At 42.4% G+C, this 13,688-nt stretch overlaps 1 protein-coding gene across 2 annotated transcripts in view; it reads right to left on the bottom strand.

The window, feature by feature from the left end:
- Positions 1-13,688, bottom strand: part of KCNH1 (potassium voltage-gated channel subfamily H member 1) — a 416,616-nt gene that overhangs the window by 375,095 nt on the left and 27,833 nt on the right. For both annotated transcript variants that reach the window (XM_068538430.1, XM_068538431.1), the window contains exons 2-3: positions 11,017-11,140; positions 7,172-7,278 (exon numbers count right to left, since the gene is read on the bottom strand). In XM_068538430.1, coding sequence (XP_068394531.1) covers positions 7,172-7,278; positions 11,017-11,140 — 231 coding nt within the window. The remainder of the gene's footprint in view (positions 1-7,171; positions 7,279-11,016; positions 11,141-13,688) is intronic.

Raw genomic sequence — 13,688 nt, 5'->3', positions numbered from 1 at the left:
TGTTCCTTTTTTCATTTGTTTTTCTCAGAGCTTGATGAATTGACATTCAATTCAAATAGAAAATTAAAGGTAGAAGAACAGCCAAGAAATTTTTGAAGAAAAAACGTATGACAGGGACTACCTACTATAGTAACTAGGAGCCATTGGCAATGACCCTAAAACAAGCAATAATGAAGACAATAATATCATTTACTGAGTGCTTCCCATGGGGCCAAACCCTGACACATCATGGTTTACCTTTCACAACAACTCTGTGAAGTGGAATTGCTACTGTGACATTATCCCCAATTTAAATATGGACAACCCAAGTGGGAAAGCATTTTAACCAAACTCACGTAGCTAGTAAGTTACACAAGGAAAAAGAGGAGAGACACAAACCTGTGAATGTGTGAGAACTTAGCATATTTAAAAAGAGCATTTCAAATTGGAAAGAAAGAGCTGGATGATAATAAATAGTGCTATAAAAGTAACAGAAGGAAAAATGGAAGAATATTTTTATTATTTAGGTAAGGAGAAGAGCTTTCTAAGTATTATATAAAGGTCAGAACCATAAAGGAAAAGACTGACAAACAGTTTTTATTTCTATATGGTATTTAAAAAGTCTTTAATTAAAGAGAAAAAATTTTAATAGGCAAAATTGTTTTCAATATGTGTGTGATTTAGGATCAATATCCCTCACATATAAGCAGCTTCTTGTACTGAATAAGTAAAAGGCAATCTATTGGTAAAATAGGCAAAAGACGACTGTTTCCTATTAGATTTGTCTTCACAACAGATTGTCACCTCCTCAAAGGCAGAGTCGGTTTCTTATATGTGGATCTCTTTGGCTCAAACCCACAGGCCTGCAGTAGGTAATCAATGAGGACTTAGCCGGCAGCTTCTCTTGCTCTAAGCTGCCTTTCCCTGGGCTTCTCTGATCCACAGCTCCCAAACCGGGGCCCCCAGCCACACCATGAATTGTGGAATCAGTCAAATGCTGGGGGGTGTTATCCAGAGGGTAGACTGCTTTCACTCAGGGCTGATACTTCTTAACTTTCTTGTTCAAAAAATGGAAGAGCTAATTGGCCAGCCCAAAAGTGGCCACCTAAATATTTGCTGAATGAGTTCATGAATGATGACTGTCATTGATATAAGAAAATTATCCAGCATACTGAGAATGAGTTAAGTCACAATACAAAATATATAGCAATTCCAAAATGCCCAGGTTTAATGGTCAGACTGGCCAATAGATAGAAAGAAACCTTTCAAATAAGCCAGTCTCCAAGATAGGTAATAGTATTACACACACTCATTCCAAAACACACCATGAAGCCTTCTGCTAATTACTTCCAACTCCCCAAAAGGTAAAATAAACATGAATGCCTATCACTAGCGGATCCTTTCTACAAAGTTATCCGTGTAAATACTAAAGAATGGGAGGGGGAAGAATCAAAACAATTTATTAAGAGTTTATAAAAAAATCAATAAGAAAATCACAAGAATTAAATAGAACATATGGGCAAAGAATCTGAACAATTAACATAAAAAAGTAATTTTAAATGGATACTAAATAGGAAAAATACTTCAGTCTCATTAGCATTAAAAATACTCATTAAACAAAAAAATGTAATTATAGGCAGTCTGATCATTTAAAAATAATACTATTCGGTGCTAGAGCAATTCAATGAGTCAGACACTCACAGTCTGCAAGTGAACTTGGAAATGCGTTCAATTCTGGAACACAATTTGGCAAAATGTCTCAGGAACCTTGGTTCACATTCTTTAACACAGTAATTCTCAACTTCTAGGAAATATTTCACAATGTCGACTAATATCTTTGCACGAAGATCTTCACCTCAACATTATATTTAATCAAGAAAATTTAGAGCCTCATAAATATCCAACAATAAAGGAGGTGTTAATAAAATTCCTTCTAAATTATATTTATGGGGAATTTTAATGATAAGGATATTTTTATGATAAAAAAATTAAATAAATGTACAATTTCAAATTGCATACATGTCAAAGTCTCAACTATGTAACACGTGCAAGACAAAAACACCAAAATGTTAATAGGCTGGTAGTATTTCTCCAAGTCTTTGAGTCTTTAGGGTGATTGATTTTCTTCTTTAAGACTTCATATGTGTTCTCCATAGTAAAAATGCATTAATTTAAAAATCAGAGAAAAAAGAAAAAAAACATTCCTTTAAATGATGACATTTCACCTTTTAAAATCTCAAATGGGGTGACATTTCCCCCACGGGACTCCATACTGCTTTAAAATGCTGAAAGTTTCAATCTATTGAACTACAAATTGTGAAAGTAGCAGCAAACCTGCCTCCTCCTTTCTCTCCTCCCATCCATCTCTGTTCAGTCTGCTCCTCCCGGGCCAGCTGGTCAGTTCAGCCCCACAAGGCTTGCTCCTTGGCTCCGAAGCTCTCACTCTGAATCACATACCCCTGGGTCACTCATCTGTTTCTTGGTAACTGTCAAGTTCCTTTCACAGTCACTCAGCAAACATGTGCCGAGCGCCTCCTCTGGGCTGGGCTGTGTGCTAGACACTTGCCAATCAGTGGGCTCCACTGGCAAGTCCCTAGGCTCAGCCTCCTCCCACTTCCCCGGACACCTCTCCTTCTCAGCTGCCTCTTCCCCACCCCTCCCCCAGCAGGCCACAATCATCTTGCCACCGCGGTGATTCCTAACAGGTCTCCCACCTCTGGTCTCCTGTGATGCATTCCATCTCCACTCTCTAATGGAGTCATCTTTCTGAAATGAAAACCTTATTATTACACACTTAACCCTGCTTAAAACCGCTCAACGCCTCTCACCCCACCCTCTGTCCCCACCGCCTCTGCTCTTAAGACAAATTCTAAGCTCTTTAATGTGGCTGCGTGATGGGCCTTTCTCAACCTCTCCAGCTACACTGGTGACCCACTGATTTACAGATTTATTTAATTACTCCATGAGTTCAGGTGGAACACCTTCTGGGTCAGGCACTGTGCTGGGTGCAGGGGATCCAGCTGGTTATAGATGCACCCTGTAGGCGTGGAAGTCAGCCTTCACTGCAGCTGCTTTCTGTCCTTGCTACTCAGAGTGTGATTCTTGGACCAGCGGCATTAGCATCACCTGGAGCAGAATCTCGGGCCCTTCTGCCGACCTACTGAATACAAATATATATTTTGTTTGATTTGCAGGTGATGTTATATATCCTGTCAAAGTCTGAGGAGTCCTGCTTTGGGTCTCTTCAAATGTCAGTGCTGCTCTCCCCTACTGCCCTCTCCACATGCCTTTCATCAGCCTGGGATACTCTTTGCCCTTCTCTCTGCCTAACTCCCCACTATCCTTCAGTTTCTGCATGAATTTCCTGCCTCCTAGGAAGACTTCCTTCCCTGACCTCCTAAGTTAGGGTGAAGGGACACCCCCCATGTGGTGTCACCATCAAAACACTTACAGCTCTATACTATGATGCCGCCCCCGACCCCTGCAAACGCTGTGGGAGCAGAGGCTGGGTCTGTCTTTTTGTAACCACATTCCTAGGAGCAAGCCTAGTGTCTGACAGAGTATAGTCAGACCTCGCTTTATTGCGCTTCACAGACAACACATTTTTTTTTTAACAAGTTGAAGGTCTGTAGCAACCCTGCATTGAGCAAGTCTATCGGCGCCATTTTTCCAACAGCATTTGTTCACTTCATGTCTCTGCGTCACATTTGGTAATGTGAATTGGTAATTCTCACAATATTTCAAACCCTCTACAGCAAAAAGATTACAACTCACTGAAGGCTCATATGATGATTAGCATTTTTTAGCAAAAAATTAATTAATTAATTTTAATTGAGGCATACACATTGGTTTTTTATAGACATAATGCTACTGCACACTTAATAGACAGTTATGTTTACAGTATACCACTATAACAACTTTTACATGCACTGGAAAACCAAAAAATTTGTGGAACCGAACTTACAATATCTCTGAGGTATGCCTGTGGTTGGTCAATAAAAAGCCATTAACAAAAACATAGAATTTGGTGCAACTGTAAAATACCCAGGCTTAAAAAATAACTTAAAGTTTCTAAATTCCTCAGGTGAGGGTGGATTTGGAGGAGTTGGGGACAGTGAACTGGTTCCTACGAAGAAACCAACACTATCTGCATCCATTTCTGCTTCATGTTTTATGTACAGGCTTAGCCTTGGACGAAACCCCTGCCAGCCCACTGGACATCCTTGTGCAAATTAGAAAGAGAAGTTCCTCCCTCAGCACAGATGCAATTCTAGGCCAGTGTGCACTGAGGACCTAGCAAGCAAACTGGTTTCTGGTTGCCCCCATGCAGGGTATAGCCTGCACCACCATATGTGGTGGCCCTGCCTTGTGCCCCGACTAAAACCAACCCGGTCTGGAAAGAACAGCCATGGAGCAAGCACTGGAAACCAGGTCCTGGCTCTGCATGACCTCGGGTGAGGAATTTACCTTGTTATACAATGGAGCTACGTAACGTCAGCCATGACTACTTCACAGGGCTCCCTCAACATTTTTAAATAAAGTGGCGTCATACCTTCCACAGAGTGTATTTTCTAAAATCAGAGGGTAAGTAGAAGTTGCATATGACCACAGTTGCTCTTGAGAATGCCTTCACATCACCCATGAAGTAGAGTCCATGCCCAGGCTGACATGCCACTCTGGAGACTGGCATGCGTCTCTCTCAATAAGCCCGCCACAACCTCCAGGGAGGGAAGAGATGCCAATTCTTTGATAAAAAACATCAGTTGAACTGACTGGCTTCCATGCCTAGGCCATGTCTACCTAATGTACAGAACCGGAAGTACCAGAATCACCCGCAGTGCGATGAGGTACTCACAATACGAGGCCTTCAGCCCCCGAGGCAGCTGAGGGAACAGCAGATCCCCCCCTGCCATCTCATACTCACTCTGGGGTACATGCCCACTGAAGAGAATAGCAAGTAGAATCACGAATCACTAATTCAGTTTTAATTATGTTTCCCTCTCTCTCCCTTTTATGCTCAACATGTATAGTTGACTTTGAGCAAGTTAAATGCATAGTCTAATGAAGCTTGAAAACTCTGAAGCAAAATATAAACACAAGGCATTATCTTTGCGATACGCCTACCTGATTAGTATTCTGTGACGTGGGAAAATACACACTGTTCAGGACACAAAGCTACCAGTGTGGGAAACCTTTAACTCACTCCCTTAGCTCTGGGCACACGGCAGAGCCCCTCCTCCCATGAGAAGGCACTGCTGGCGTGCTCCTGGGAACAGCTGTTGCTTTGAGTTGTGTCCCCCGCAGAGGAAGGGCTGGCACAGAGCCAGTCACAGTCTTTCACCTCATTCCTCTCAGGCCTATTTGGCAAAATGTCTCAGGGTAGGAACTAGGGTAGGTCTCGAGGTAGGAACTAGACCTACTAGCTGAGGAGGTGAAATGGAGCAAGGCAGCAACTCTAGTGTGAAAGCGCAGAACCAACCCTCTCAGAGTTGCTGATGCCCAAAGCTAATCTCTCAGCTCAGCGTCTGCACTGGCCACCAAGCAAAGAGTCCTCTCAGTTGCCTGCACCAACACTCCAGACTGAAAAAAAAGTCCCAGCTGCTTCCAGATAAAAGCCACATGTGCCCACTGCTTTCCAGAGCAAAACATATCATCCTGAACACCACCAAAATAAACACTTATCCTAACGCGCCACCTGGGCCACTCTGGAAATGTTCTAGTGAACCAATGACCTACTTAGTTCAATGCTACATATAAAGAACAGGATTCCTTACAACCAAATAGTGTTTTTAAAAACAAAGCACTCGGGCTTCCCTGGTGGCGCAGTGGTTAAGAATCCGCCTGCCAATGCAGGGGACACGGGTTCGAGCCCTGGTCTGGGAAGATACCACATGCCATGGAGCAACTGGGCCCGTGAGCCACAATTGCTGAGCCTGCGCGTCTGGAGCCTGTGCTCCGCAACAAGAGAGGCCGCGATAGTGAGAGGCCCGCGCACCGCGATGAAGAGTGGCCCCCGCTTGCCACAACTAGAGAAAGCCCTCGCACAGAAACGAAGACACAACACAGCCATAAATAAATAAATAAATAAATAAATAAATAAAAAAGTTGTTAGAATGAATTCACCTTGCTTTAAAAAAAAAAACAAAGCACTCGGGCTTCCCTGGTGGCACAGTGGATAAGAATCTGCCTGCCAATGCAAGGGACATGGGTTCGATCCCTGGTTCAGGAAGATCCCACATGCCGCGGAGCAATTAAGCCCGTGCGCCACAACTACTGAGCCTGCGCTCTAGAGCCCACAAGCCACAACTACTGAAGCCCACGTGCCTAGAGCCCGTGCTCTGCAACAAGAGAAGCCACTGCAATGAGAAGCCCGCTCACCGCAACAAAGAATAGCCCCCACTCGATGCAACTAGAGAAAGCCCGCGCACAGCCAGAAGTAGATAAATAAATAAAAATTAAATTAAATTAAAAAAACAAAGCACTCTTCAACACCTCTGCAGCCCTGCTATGGCTGTGTTTCCATACAGCCCACTTTCCATACTTCCAATACAATTAATCTCCATTCAACAGGAAACTGCTAAAAGAAAGCAAGTTCTACACTTGTGTATAACTATTGACCTAGATTCTTCATTAATATACTTGTGGAAGTTATTATACACAAAACAAATACAAATTAACAATACATTTTGACTAACAGTGATTACAGTATTAATTTGATTAATACTGTCTCTGACAGAAAACTGGGGTCACCAGGGAAACAAAATTTTATTTAGAAACTCTTAACTGGGCATCTACTGGTGTTACCCGCTGTGCTAAGTGCTAAAGGGAGATAGATACAAAGGTGAACTGGGCAGAGATTCTAACCCACCTCCTCCCTCCCCACCTAAGAAGCCTTAAAGTCTACAAGTGCCTTAGGCCAACAACTCAACATAAGGAAACCAATAGGAAAAACACTAACTCTGGGCAGAAAAGAGATCAAGAAGTCTTAATTGGTTAGTGACAAGTACAAATGCTCCTGTGCAGAACAGTAACTCATCAATCCATACCATTTACCCCAACATAAACACTGGCTGCAAGGAACAACATTTAGCTGATGGGAGAAAAGAAAACCTAAGACAGCAACAGAGAAAGAGGAGATATTTCACTCTTCCAAGCACATCAAGGTATGGTTCAGAATGGTCTAAATACTCACTGTTCTTCTTGTACATCAAAATTTCAAAGGAATTCATCTCATAGTTCTCAAATGTTTGCCGCACCTTTTCAATGGTGTCTTTATCAGTCAGCTCCCCGTACATAAAACTGCAAAGCAACCAAACAGTCCAAGTTAGATGAACAAGTATTATTCTACAAGCATCTGTTACATACCTGCTCTATACCCAGCACTGTGCTATGCACTGTGGAACACACACACACACACACAATGAAGACATTTGTTCAATCAAAAACAATTTATTGATTGAACTGGAATCAAGACTCCATCCCTGTCCCCCCAAAACTGACAGTCTAATGAGACACACTAGAAAACAGTAGATTAGAGAACAGTATGACCAACACATAAGGAATTACAGCACAAAGAATAGGCACAGAGCACTGTCTGAGTAGTCAGAAAAGGCTTCCCAGAGGCAAGAACAAAAGAGATCTAAAGAGCAGGTGGAAATCTGCTGAGAAAAGGAGGGAAAGGAACATTCTAGGTAAAAGATAAGCATGTGCAAAGGCACAGAGGTGAGAGGAAGGTTAATTCTGGAACCTGAATACGGTTCAGTTCAGTATGTCTGGAATGTAGACAGTAAGGGGAAAATTAGCAACTGGTAATATGGAGAGGTAAGCAGGGGTCAAATCATGGAGGAGACCATGGCATTACAGGTCAGGTGAAGTCATTTAAACTTTATCCCGAAAGCAACGCAGGGAGGGCCACTGGAGGGTTTCAGGCAAAAGAGTTACATAATGAGAAGTGCATTTTAGAAATACAACTCTGAGAGACGTCCTGAGAAGGATGGCAGAATAAATTTGGACCACAGATTTTTCCTCTTCTAATTCCTAACAAATTAAACAAAAGAATAGGAAAAAAAAACCACAAAAGGTCACCAACCAAACAAGAAAAAGGGTGCAATTTGATGCTCTAAACATCAAGACATTCTGTAGCTAAGGAAAGAAAAGAAGATTCAGCAAACAGAAGACTCAGCCACTGTCTGTGCAGCTCTTTTTCCTACCCCACCACTAAGAAAGAAAAAAGAGCTCTGGGTTGAATAAATCAAGATGACAAAATTCTACAAATTCTTTCTAATACATCTCCACACTCCTCACATTTGGAGAAAAGTAAACTAACAGGGTAAATAAGCAGCCTGAAAAAAAAATTAGAGAAAACCTCTGGATAGCAGAAGCTTCTGCCTACTAACACTGGTTCTCAGCAGAGGCAGGAAAGCTGCCAGGACTGTCCATTTTCTTGGGTTCACACACTGAATATGGTCTGAAGACCAAGGTTTTTCCCTCTAGGAATGGGATAACATTCCCAACAACTAGGCTGAGCGACACTAACAAAACGTGAGAGGAGAGAAGCCATCCCTCAATGGGGCTGGAAAAGCCAGTCCTCCAACAAAGGCTGCCCATGGACCCCCCAAGCATGTCCCCCGCCCTCCCCAGGCCTTCAGACGACACCAACAAGGAAGGACAGCCATGCTTAGCCCTCAAGGCTTATGTAATGTGTAGAAGCAGTGGCGTGGGTTCCCAAACAATACACAACCCATCTTCTAAAACTGCACATACCTAACTGTGCAATTTAGCTTTTTCTTGATGACTTGAATCATAGAATCACAGAATTTCAGAACTAACAAGAACCTCAGAAGTTATCAAGCACAATTCCTGAACCACCAAATCAAGCGCCATGCTCAGCTTGATACTGGAACAGGCGTGGGCTTACTGTGAGCTTCCAATTTCCAGCACCCTGCAAGAAAAGTGCCCTAGCTATTGACTTTATGAATTGTGTCACTTTTGTCATCACGTCCCTTCCCAGCCCACTGAGAGATGCTATTATCTGTGGTTTCCTGTGTGCCCATCTCATGTAGTACTCTGCTTTGGGGCTGTGTTCTTCATCTATAAACCAGGAAAACAGATAACCGAGCTTGGTGAATTACCTTTAAAAAGAAGGATAGATCAAGACTAAGTTAGCCGTGCCTGAGAACAAGAGGATTTCTTTCTCCTAGGAGGTAAAAACTTAAGCTCTATAACCATTTTACTTAGCCGGTTTTGCTCTAAGTTCTTTTTAGCTTCCTCCCACTTTCCCTTTCTGAATGGATTTGCTAGATAAGTGACCTCAACATATGTGATGGTGTATAGGCTGGCAATTTCCTTCACAAGGTAAAACCAATCCCTGCAAAGTGGAGTCTTCAAATAAATGAAGTGTCATAATTATGCCCAGCTTTCCTTACTCTTATGTACTTTTTCAAGTTGTAGTTTTTAGTGGTAGGTGTAAATTTCCTTTGTCTGGACATTAGATTTCAGATGCCTGCAATGCAAGAAATAAGCCAAAAGGCTCCTGAGCAATTAGGGATGTGGCTAACACAAAGGCATGTTTACTTTCCTTCTAGAGAAGGGACACCTTCAGGGAATTAAATAAGTTTCTTAGAGTTGTGTGTAAAAGAAAGTTGGCTAAATTATCCAGTTCTCTTATCTGATTTTCTTAAAGTGTCTGATTATAGCCAATACGAAGCAAGAAAGGTAAGGAAAGGCTGCTCAAGTCACACGAAAAAGCAAAGCTCACTCTCCCAGTGTGTTCTGATTGTGTACGTGCACGTACAGATGGAGACATAGATGCAGATACACAGTTAATTAAGAGGATAACAGCACACCAAGAATATAAGAGAATTCTATCATAATACTTGAGTCATAATTTTTAAACCTTTGAGGGAATCTCTTTTTTTAACACCTTTATTAGAGTATAATTGCTTTACAATGGTGTGTTAGTTTCTGCTTTATAACAAAGTGAATCAGCTCTACATATACATATATCCCCATATCTCCTCCCTCTTGTGTCTCCCTCCCACCCTCCCTATCCCACCCCTCTCCCTTGAGGGAATCTTAAATTTTCCATTTCCCAATCCCAAAAACCTAAAAGTTAAGAAAATGATAATATTTTCAAAACATTTAATACTTTTCACCAAATGAGTTACTTGGCTGATTTAATACCAAGAAAATGCAACTTCTGAGAACCAAAGACTATGACTGGGTCAGATGGGTTTTTCCACCCTTTGGAGATGAGTTCACTTTTGGGTGTAGCAGGTTTAGGAAAATGATTCCACTGCATGCGAACACCACTGAAGACAGAAGACTCTGAGGAAGGCAAGGAGTGAGAGGAGACAAAGGCTGTGGAGCCAAGACCCTGTTGGGGCAGCGCAGGGTCCAGGCCACATGCTCCGCATGACACCTTGAATATGCTCTAAAAGAGCTTTTCTGGTGCCACGGCCCAAGGGCGCTGCTTGGTTAGTAACCCTGTCAAATGCACAAGCTGCACAGCACCCTTTGCTTCTGCCTTTGAGTCAGTGATCAGAGAGAGATGTGACAGCAGCAAGGCAGCAAGACATGGTTCTCTTCTCGTTTTCTGATGAAAAGCCCTATGAACAAGGCCCTTGTCTCCAACATGGTGTTTATTCTTAAAAAGCAGCCATACATGTTTTAAAATTAATTTAATCATCTAAAATCATCCATTTCATTTTCATTGATTTTATTTAATCTTCTAACTTTCACATAATTTCCATCTAAAACCTCATAAAATTTTGAGTTCACATTTTATTGATAAAATGATTTTCCTGAGTTTTTCTAGGTTTTCTCCCATCTCACTGACTGTAAATTCATTAGTTGTAGGGACTATGTTTTAGATCTTCTTTGATTTTCCCAGTACAGTGTGTGAACTAGAGATGATAGTGCAATAAATATTCCTGAATGAACGCTGCATGAAAGGAAATTCCCAAGCTGAGTAAGCCATTTTCTTTTTCCAAAAAGATACCATGAAAGAGTGTTGAACAGAACCCCAAACATAAATACCTGCAGGTACTGCTTTTTTGCATCACTTCCGCCCTGTGATAGCCAGACAGCTTGCAAAATCCATCATTGCTGTACACGATGGGCCAGTCCACTATCTGGGCATTCCCCAACACAAAATTAGTATCTGTTAAAAAAAAAAAAAAAGAAGAAGAAGAAGGGGAAGGAGAAAAGAAAAGGGCACATGAGGCAAGACATTAGTTGAGATTCAATGAGGACATAAATAATAACCAATCCAGGTATTTTTGTTTCCCTCCAAAATGGCCCTCTGAGGAATACAGAAGAACAGAGCTTTAGAACTGAATATTTGGAATGCAAATGCTGAGGTTTCTGTACTCCAAAGGAAGCATGCTTAACCAACCAACCAACGTTTTCGGCAGAAATCCAGTGATTTCTATAAGACATACTCAAGTCTAATTTTTCATCTCCGTGAGATTATGCTGGTAATGTGGAGCCAGAGAGAATCCAAAAGTAATTTCTTCTGCACTCCATCCAGCATCTTGGCCCTGTCAGTCTTTGGGACAGAAGCTACAAACTGACCTAATTCACCCTGATTAATATTTGCTGATCCTTGGAGGAGAAGGCCTTCTTAGAAAGGCAAGGGGACAGCAGGTTGCCTCCTGGAATACACACACCAGAGAGCCTTCCTCTCCGTAAAGAAGTGACTAGACCCTCCTAATGCTAGGGCTCCATAGAACCTGATCAAGATGCTGGCAATGACAAAAACTTTCTTACTAATTTTGAAATCATGGAGCCATAGAAAGCACATTTCAGAGCTCTTTCATGGAGCACGGGCCCACCATTCACTTGTGATGCAGGGATTAAGTAAGCCAGATATGTTGGGCTGTGATGCAGGGATTAAGTAAGCCAGATATGTTGGGCTGCTCAGCGTGTTCTCACCACTTTCCACATTTTTAAAGATCAAAAGTCTTCGATACCTTTTGTGCTCAGGAAATCAAGTGTCCCTCTTTTCTTTTCAAGACCTTAAGCAAATAATATCCAGAACTTAAATATAATCATTATTTTGGCTTGGCTCTCTCCTCTCCACAGAATAATCACTGCTTCCACACCTTCCCCCCACCAAAAAAAGGAATGAAAGAACACACATACAGACCCTTCTTTTGTTGTAAACCGGAGGGGGTTTTGTTTATATATGTACACTATGTGGAGTGGAATAATGGTGACATGTAACGTCCTCATTTAATTGGGAGGTTAATTTTGTTCTAGTACAGCATTTACAGTTTATGCACAATATGGGTAACCATCCTTTCCTGTCTACGTGGGAAGGAATAGAGGAAGGAGAGGCAGGAAGAATAGCTAAATACCATAATCTACTCTTTTTTCCGACATTTGGTTTGTTTATTAACACTTGCAAACATTCGAAAGCTTTTAGATTCGAGTGGGCAGCTTAGCTGCCACCAGCTTTAAGAAGACTCTCTGCAGTGCTCCAGCTACACAGAGTACCTGGATACCTGTTCCTTTCTGGTGGTCCAAAAGGACGGTCCCTACCTCACTGTGCCCTCACAATCTGCTGCAGCCCCTTCCAGTGTGAGCAATCTTGGTGAAAAGTGATGTCTCTGCTTGGTGGTTTCTACCACCAGGAAAGCTGACAGCTAAAGGGGCTGTAGCAGTGGCTCCCCACCCCGCCAAAAGAGACCTTACCTCAGCCAGATGGACCCCACGCACCTGAGCCTCTGACAGTGGACACGAGAGGGAACTAGCAGATGGTCACCAGGTGGTGGGGTGCTCATCCACCCCTTCCTGCTGGGAGAGCACGGCTGCATCCCTCACCCAGCCTGCAGATGCCTTCAGGGCCACCTGGGATCCTACACCTGGCTCCCCAATCTAAGGTGGGTGCTGTGGCTCCTTCATTTCCTACTCAGAATTCCCTTTTACTCCAAGTAGTCAGAGCTTAGCTGTGTACTGGAAGTAAGACTCCTCACTGAGAACCCCTGGGTGTGGTGCTGTGGGCACTGCTGACCCCATGGGCTATGGCACTTGCAGCCAACCTGAGCCTCATAGGGTCAGAGATTCAGCATCAGATAAAACAACAATATTGGTTCCACAGTCGGAAGTAGCAGAATTAAAATGAAAGAAGAGCTTACTTACTTATTTATTAGCAATGGAAGCTACGCTTACTGTCACTCTGAGCAGGGACTTCAACTAGAGGGATTCATTTTACGAATACGCACAGCTTCAAAGTTCTAACCCCTGGCTAAATTTACAGAGTGCCTATCACTTCTTATTTGTTCAATTTCTTTCTCTTTGCTGAAGATACACATCTGTGTACATATCTATTGTGATGAGTAATACAGTAAGTTACTCTTAATGTACTCTTGGGAATGCTTTGATATACTGAAAAGGAAGAGAAAACAGCACCATCATGAAGTGCAACTGCAAACCTGCTAATCTTATAAATATGCCTTTAGTAAAAATACACAACCAGTCCTTCTCTCTGTCTCTCCCCATATATGCACAAATACTTCAAGTTCCCATTGGATATCAAGCACAATGCAAAATCCTGGGCTATCCAGCTTGAGAAGGTATGGTCCATGCCCTTCGGGAACTTACCAGAACAGATAGGCCTGCATACAACTAACTAAACAGGGCGTGAAATGCTTAACTCTGTTCAAGGGAGGTAAAGGACTGTGTCTCAGAGTGGTCACAGTGGAAGT

Source organism: Eschrichtius robustus, chromosome 3 (assembly GCF_028021215.1).
Source record: "Eschrichtius robustus isolate mEscRob2 chromosome 3, mEscRob2.pri, whole genome shotgun sequence".
NCBI lineage: Eukaryota > Metazoa > Chordata > Mammalia > Artiodactyla > Eschrichtiidae > Eschrichtius > Eschrichtius robustus.
The sequence above is the reverse complement of the archived record's forward strand: the minus strand, read 5'-3'. Positions and strand labels throughout refer to the sequence as shown.